The sequence below is a fragment of the Ursus maritimus genome, unplaced genomic scaffold, assembly GCF_017311325.1.
Source record: "Ursus maritimus isolate PB19 unplaced genomic scaffold, ASM1731132v1 scaffold_31, whole genome shotgun sequence".
NCBI classification, from domain to species: domain Eukaryota; kingdom Metazoa; phylum Chordata; class Mammalia; order Carnivora; family Ursidae; genus Ursus; species Ursus maritimus.
Window position 1 is genome coordinate 26,275,424 of NW_024425675.1, and position 7,973 is coordinate 26,283,396.

The following is a 7,973-nucleotide window of genomic DNA, read 5'->3' on the forward strand; positions in this document are numbered from 1 at the left end:
TCAGGCCTTCCCACAAGCTTGGACTGCACATTCTCTGCCTTTCTGGGCTTCCTCTGCTCTTTCTGGAATGTGCTTACCCTGTTCTCTGGACTGTACTCTTGGAAAGCCTGGCAAGGTTTGTGTTCATCTTCAGCATGTAAACACAGTGTGCAGAAACGTCAGCTGAAGTCCACGCATTTACTCTTCTATCTGGACACTCACCTTCTGCTGGCCGGTTAAGCCATCCAAGGATGCAGAGCGCCCAGGGCCGTCAGCCCATCTAAGCAGAGAGGAAGAGCCCCCAGCGCGTTCATGGACGGTGCCGGCCACGGGCAGCAGTGGCAGCTCCTACCCAGGCCCCTTGGGATGAGGGGTGGGAGGCCATCCAGAAGGTCCCAGTGCAACTGGAAACGGAGCCATGGGAGCCCGCTGGCCTGCCTTCCCTCGGTGCATGTGAGGATACGCTGCAGCTGTGGCCTTACAAGGTCCTAAGAAACCTGTAGTTGCCGAGCGAAGGGGAGGAGGGCGGAGAGGCTGGGACAACTATTCCTAGAGCAGAACATCCATCACAGTGGGAGGAAAATAGCAGCAGAGGAGCCAGGCGGGCCCCTCTCGAGGTCGTTAGCACACTATTTAAGGATCCCTGAGGATGCCAGCCCCTAAACAGACCCCAGTCTTGCGACAAGCTTCCCCTTGTCCAAGCCCTCCGCCCAGTGCCTGGCCAGCTCTGAGCGCCCGCAGACAGCAGCGCGAGCATTTCCAAGGGCCTGCCGTGGACTTGGGCTCCCAGCGCTGTTGTCTCGGAAGACGGCTGCTAGCTCTTGTCCTGTCCCCTCACAGCTGCCGACCTTCAGGCCTCCCGGAGGTCTAGACTGCGGGGCTGGGAGCGGTGCCCGGCCCGTCCGAGGCTCACGCAGGGCTTGTGTCGGCCCCGAGTGGAAGGAAGGGTGAGGAGTCGAAGTCCTGCCAGCTTCCTGGCTAATGCCGCGTCAACACTTAGCGCACTCCACCCACATCTGTTTATTGTAATTATCTGATTTATTTTTACTCCAACGCGATCTAGCAGTCAGTTCTATGTTTCCTACACATCATCCTTCTCAGGATTATCTTTCCGTGGTTCTCAAGGGTGGGGGCGGGTGTCTCTCTGACTTCCTTTGTATTCTGAAGGACTTGGCATTCCACACACCTCTCTCTCCCTTTCCTTCTCTCCTTCCCTCCCTCTCTCTCTCTCTCATTTACTCATTCAACTCACTTGTCTTCACTGCTTTCCAGAATGCCCTTCCTAGTCTTTCAAGCTATCTGGTTCCTTTTACCCTCCTATTCCTGCTTCCTCTGAAGTCTTCTCATACTGCTGCAGCCCCCCCTGCCCCGTGTTTTCGTTCTCTTTTACATTCTTAGTGTGTTTATTATTTATACCTTTAGTCTTACAATTTGTAAAATGTGTATCGTGCATTCATTCACTAAACTTCGCCTCCGCCCCCCGTGTGTCGGGAACTGTCCTGCGCACGGGGCGGTATGAAGATGAACGGAAGCTGACTACCAAGAGCTTGCAGTATGGTCAGGGACAAAGATAAAAAGCAAATAATCACGACTGGGCCATCGTGCCCTTTATAACACGAGCATTTTGAGGGCAGTGCTCGCCTAGAGGAAAGGGGAGCAGCTCTCTTTGGAGGAGTTAGGAAGTGTTTCCGATGCAGGATATAGCGCATCAGCTGGGTTTTGAAGAGTGTCTAGGAGCTTGTCAGGTGACAAATGGGCGTCAGGCAGAGGAAAAGAAACTTCCATCGCCACCGTGACGGTACGGAGGCCTGAGACAGCACGACTTGGAGCAGCCTGTGACACTTTAGATGTTAACCCCCATTCGTGATTGTAACATGGTCACGCCAGTGTTTTTCCAGCCAGGTGACAGAGCTCCCTGGACATTTATCCAAGTCCCTTTATATCTTAGGCACTTAATAGTAACCCCAGCATTGTTCCTGGCGAGCAGTTTCCAAGCCAGGGAACGCGAGGACGAAGGTGATCAGCTGTGATCGGTTTTGCTTCTGTGTTGGTTTAGACCAAGGATGCCCTGTTCACGATTCTCCACGACCTCCGACCCCAGGATCATTTCAGTATCATCGGATTTTCCAACCGCATCAAAGTGTGGAAGGACCATCTGGTGTCGGTGACTCCCGACAACGTGAGAGACGGCAAAATCTATATTCACCACATGTCGCCCACCGGAGGTAAATACGAAACCTTGTTTTCTTGTGGCCTTTGACGTGATAATAAGCGAGTAGCTAATTTTCTGCCAGGAGACGAGGATTTGAAAGCTGAAGCCGATCACAGGAAAGGAGATAAAGGCGAGAGCTTTCCCAGAAGCTTATGTTTCTCTGAACACCAAGTCTGGAAAGTCTCGTCTTCCAGGCCCCGAACTGATGGTCAAGTAAGTTAGGGGGGAAAATACTTGATAGGTTTCGAAGCCTTTCCTGGTTTATCTCTTGGATCCAAACAATGAAACTGTTTATGAAAATGGCTCTTGGGTGAGGAATCAAAGCCAAAGATGGTTCGACGTTTTCTGTGCTCGAAAGTTAGCGCCTTGGGAGACAGCAGGTGGGACGGTGCGGCTGAACCACTAGCCTCTTGGCAGGGCCGCGCCAGCGAGCGGAGCGTGCACACCAGGTGGCCAGGGAGATGCTGTGCGTGGCAAGTGTGATGGGCTCCGAGTCTTTGCACCCTTGGCTTGGGTGTGGTGCCCGGGGAAGAGTGCGGGGGTTGGAAAAGGCCCTCCAGGATTCCAGGGAGAGGAGAGAATCAGGACAGGATGCTGCCCAGCTGTGCTGGAGGCAGGTTCCTCAGTGCACACTGCGGGGCTTCTGCTCGCTGCTGTCTCTGTCTCCAGTACCGAGGACCCGTGACAGGTGCCCAGGGCTGGAGTGTTTATGGAAGCTCCTCCAGACTCCCTCCGCCCTTTCTACAAGGGCCTTTACAGAGACTCCTGGGGTTATTGTCTCAGTTAATCCTAATTTGGTTATTGGGGAACATATAAAACATCCAGTTCAGTTGTCTTCTGGCATTTTTCATCTTTCATCTATGTATTACTTTCTCTGCAAAATTCATTTAGAACTTGATCTTGCTTGGATGGAACTCTGACGTGCCCTGGGACTTCCTACCTGTCTCCACAGCAGTGTGGGCTAGGGACTGATTAATCGGTTGATGAGAGAGATAAAAGATTGGATTTAATAATATGGAAGGAAGTTGACAAGACAGTCAGGTCCTTGAGGGAGGAAACTCTTCCTCATCTTTGTGTGGCCCCTGGTTCCCAGCACAGGTCCTGACGTGTACAGCTCGTGCTCAGTGAGTATTTGTTATGTTGAATGTATTTCAACGGCACTACTCACTGTTAGAACGATGTGTGTGTGTGTGTGTGTGTGTGTGTGTGTGTGTGTGTGTGTTGGCACAGGGTGTGGGGTTAGGGCTTTAAGAAACAGCTGATGTGTATTATGTTCTTTTGGAATCCACACCTTACATCTTATTAGTTTCCTTTATTTTTTCTCAGCATCTCATCACCCCAAACTCTACAGGTGAATGGAAAGTCAGTCTGTTCCTCTCAGAGAAGCGGAACGGCAGGGTTGGGAGCATAGGGTCTGAAGTCAGACTGTCTGGACCTGAAGCAGCCCCACCATCTACAGGCCACTGAGTGTGTCTGTACCCGAGTTTACTCATCTCACATGTGGACAAGAATGGGGTTGTGATGAGGATGAAATCAGTTAAAATATCTGAAGTGCTTAACAGTGGCCAGTACATGGGAAGAACTCTTTCAGTGTCAGACATGGCCATTTTCACCCAAGCAGTCCCTCTTGCTGGTGCCCTTAGGTCCTCTGTTGACCTGGGTGGTCTCTCTGCGGGATGGCTGGGCAGCTCTAGGGGGTCTCCCTGTGGAGGGCGCCTCCCTGTTCTTAAGAGTGCAGGACATGCCCTGGCTTCACGTAGGTTTGATTCCAGGCCCTGCTGTGCCTTGGTGCCTGGTACCAGGAAAGCTAAGTCTGCCCCTTTGCCTGCACTCTCCTTGGCCTTAAAATGGAATAAAAGATCTGGCACCATTGCCAAGTTCTCAATTAAAGGGAAAATAAACACCTGCCTTTTTGTCCAGGCTCATGCATCCAGAGGTCAGGTGAAACTAGGCCAGGCATCCAGAAAGGCAAGTTAATGAGCCCAAAGAAATGTTAAAAACTGTTTGGGCTGTAACTTTCCCTTACGTTCAGACTCTGTGTGCATCTCAGAATTATCAGTGTGTTTGCACAGACCTAGACATGTATATTTATTTATTTATTTATTTATTTATTTATTTATAGCCAGAAATTCTGGAGAATGTGAAACAATGGGGAGAAATTACCTGGTCCACTCACACACTTTGCGGGTAGATAAAAATCACTCCAGATGGGGTGATGGATTGTGGTGATGAGTATACAGCTTTATAAATTTACTAAACGTACTTAAGTGTGTACCTGCAGTGAGTGCCCTTTCTTTCCCTCCGGGACCTGCCCTCCCTCCAGATTCCTGTACCTAACTCCCTCCTGCACTTTGCAAAGCCAGTCCCAGGAAAGGAGTAGGAGCCATTGACGCTAAGGCATTGAAGACTTCCAAGCCAAGGCACCGTCAGATGCTTTCGGGAGAAGGGGCATCCAGTGGGATAATTCCGGGCCATTCCCATTCATTTAGCAAACCCGTGCCAAGTGTCTAGATAGGCTGGCGTCACCCCGGTGGTGCAGGCGACTTCTTTCCCCACGCACGTCCTCCTGCTACTGCTCGAGCAGTGGTGGCCGCGTGCCCGGGTGAACGAGGCAGGCACACAGGCTTGAGCTGGCACATTTCGGTGTTCCCCAGGCACAGACATCAACGGGGCCCTGCAGAGGGCCATCAAGCTGCTCAACGACTATGTGGCCCACAACGACATCGAGGACCGCAGCGTGTCCCTCATCATCTTCCTGACCGATGGGAAACCCACCGTCGGGGAGACCCACACCCTCAAGATTCTCAACAACACCAAGGAGGCCGCCCGAGGCCAAATCTGCATCTTCACCATCGGCATCGGGAACGACGTGGACTTCATGCTGCTGGAGAAACTGTCGCTGGAGAACTGCGGTCTCACACGGCGCGTTCTGGAGGAGGACGACGCGGGCGCGCAGCTCATCGGGTCCGTACGTCCGTCTTCTCCAGACAGGGAGACTCGGGCTCTCAGAAGGGGGCGGAGGGTTGTGGGGTCCTAACTCACTACCTGCTGGGAGACGTCCTACGGAGAGTTTAACCCGGGTCGATCCGCCTTCAGATTCTAGGCCCTGCTTCATGACTTTAGGCAAGACTGAAGCCAGTCTTGCTCAGTTCCCTCATCTGTAAAATGAGGAGTACGGTCGGTCGACAGAATCAAATGAGGAAACCGGTGTAAAGTACTGGCAGGATGGCTGTTGCATGTTAGGTGTTCAGTTAGCTCTTACGGTTGTAATTGTCTTCTGGACACTTCTAGTCTATTCTCTGGTACACTGTCTAGTGTGTTTGCTTTCATTCCCCCTGAGGCATACGTAGGAGACATAGTGCTGTCTCCATTTTGTGTGCTGGTTAAAACTGGCTGCTGATTCTCTTACTGTTTTGAGGTGGAGAAGAAACTGGATCTTAGGTTTTCTCACTCCGTTTGGAGCCTTCCCACAGCTGTCACGTTGCCAAACACAGGGTATGACTTCGCTGTTGATTCGAGGAAGCGCTGACTCTCCGTTCCACATGATGTGCGCGGATCTTCTTGACAGCATATATGGTAGACGCTTCAAAGGAAGAGTGAGGTTTGGGCAGATTTGCAGCTGTTGAATAGCCGTATTCAAGACTATTCATTAGTGATAAACCTAATTAGAGGTCTCTGACATGGGCAGTAAAAGTGGATCCTTAGTATGAGGCTAGCCACCATCCCCCCCCCACCCCTAGGTTTCAAAGATGTAAATAATAAGACAGATTTGCTTCCCACATTTTCACAGTTATTCAAAACTGTATTCAAAGGGGGAGAACCTAGGGCATTGTACATTAAGATTTAATAACGCGCTCAAAAGCAAAAGCAATGACATTGAAGCAAACCAACTGCACTGTCATATTACCAAAACCACCAATACCCAACATTTTTCGAGAACTGATGATGCGCCAGGCTCTCCTACACCTGTTGTCTCAGGCGAGCTTCACAGAAAGCCTAGGGGCAGGTGTAGCAGGGTCCAAGTAAAGCTGCCGTGCAGACGACCCTCGCCTGTAATGTCCGGACACGCTAGATTCTGCTCCACGAAGTCGCTCAGAGACTCCCGTTCTTTCCCTTTGGTTGCTCTGCACCCCTCGGGTGTCGTCCTTAGCTGCAATGTTGAAATCTGGTCACTGTCATTTGTATATTCTAGCCCCAAAGAGGGAGAAAGAAAAGAAAACCAGAGTAAGAAGCTATTTTATCTCAAGCAAGCATTGCAGAAGTTGTGCATACCACTTCTACTCAGAGTCTGTTGGTGAGAACATGGCCATGTTTGGCCAGAGTAGAGGCAAAGAAATGTAGTTGATCGCTGGATGGGTAGAACTCAGTTAGGAAAGAAGGGGAGAGTGAGCTTGAGGGGACAGCTCGTAGTCTACCAAAGCAGCTACTCAACATTCCAACTTCATAGAGGAAGAAACTGGAGTTCAGAGAGGTCATGTCACATGTCCCAAGACACACAGCAAGGAAGTGACTGAGCTGGCTTCCACAGCCTGTGCTATCGTCTACATCTTTGGAAGGGGGGTTTTGATGGTCCCCTGACTCAGCAAAAAGCAACCTCGTAACAACCAGTAGAGAAGCTAAAGCCGGCAAATAGGCATTACACACAAGCTTAGTATCAGAGTCAAGATGAGATTTCTCAAGGCTCATGGGCTAGTTAAAGGGCACCTGGAATATGTGTTTGGTTCTAAGAAATGTGTTTTAAGGGACCCTCTGAGAAACATAGGTATGTGCAGAGGAAAGTTACGGAGCGGCCCCTCAGCTCGGGGTGCTTGAGTTAGTATCATATGAATAGTTTAGGAAACGGAGTTGGCGGGGATCGATGAGACACAAAAAGATTTCTAGGAGCACACAGCAGTGTTTGCCAGATGGTTAAACGCTGGTGTTGCTCCAGAAGGAGAACAGAGATCAGTGGGTGAAACTGCAGGAAAGAAGGTGCGATCTACTCCAGGGGCCTGAAAGGAGGCGAGAAGCCAGTGCGGTAGTGAGTTCTCTGTCACCACTGGTGTTCAAGCCGCTGCTGCCCGGCTCCATAGCGGAAGTGTCCTGCCGGGTAGTGCTGGACTTGAGGGCCTCCAAGACCGGTGGGTCCCCTGGCAGGTAGGACCTGTCCTGTCGGCAGCCAGGGCTGGGCCCGACTCTGTCTCTCTGTCCTTCCACTGCAGGTTCTACGATGAGATCAGGACCCCCCTCCTCTCCGACATCCGCGTCGATTATCCGCCGGCCGTGGTGGAGCAGACCACCAGGACCCTGTTTCCCAACTACTTCAACGGCTCGGAGATCGTCATCGCGGGGAAGCTGGCCGACCGCAAGGTGGGACAGCTGCACGTGGAGGTCACGGCCAGCAACAGCAAGAAATTCGTCATCCTGAAGACGGACGTGCCGGTGGAGCCGCAGAGGGCGGGGCACGGCGAGACGGGAAGCGCCAGGCCCCAGGCCGGCGCCGAGCCGCGCAACCACGTGGAGCGGCTGTGGAGCTACCTGACGGTGAAGGAGCTGCTGAGCTCCTGGCGGCACAGCCGCGACGAGCAGGACCGGGAGCGCCTGCGGCAGAAGGCACAGGCCCTGGCCCTGGCCTACCGCTTCCTCACCCCGCTCACGGCCATGCACCTGCGGTCGGCGGGGCAGCCGGAGAAGCTGGAGGAGGCGCAGGGCGTGTCGGCCGCCGTGGGCCCTGAGACCGTGATGCAGAGCCTGCGGGGCGCCAGCCCGCAGCCAGGTGAGCAGGTGCGCGGAGCCCCCGCGC

The 7,973-nt window shown here is 52.5% G+C and overlaps 1 protein-coding gene across 1 annotated transcript in view; it reads left to right on the forward strand.

The window, feature by feature from the left end:
* ITIH5 (inter-alpha-trypsin inhibitor heavy chain 5) overlaps positions 1 to 7,973 on the forward strand; it is a 73,988-nt gene that overhangs the window by 56,970 nt on the left and 9,045 nt on the right. Inside the window, exons 8-10 of the mRNA XM_040645444.1 lie at positions 2,036 to 2,204; positions 4,846 to 5,155; positions 7,393 to 7,946. Of these exons, the coding sequence (XP_040501378.1) occupies positions 2,036 to 2,204; positions 4,846 to 5,155; positions 7,393 to 7,946 (1,033 nt within the window). The remainder of the gene's footprint in view (positions 1 to 2,035; positions 2,205 to 4,845; positions 5,156 to 7,392; positions 7,947 to 7,973) is intronic.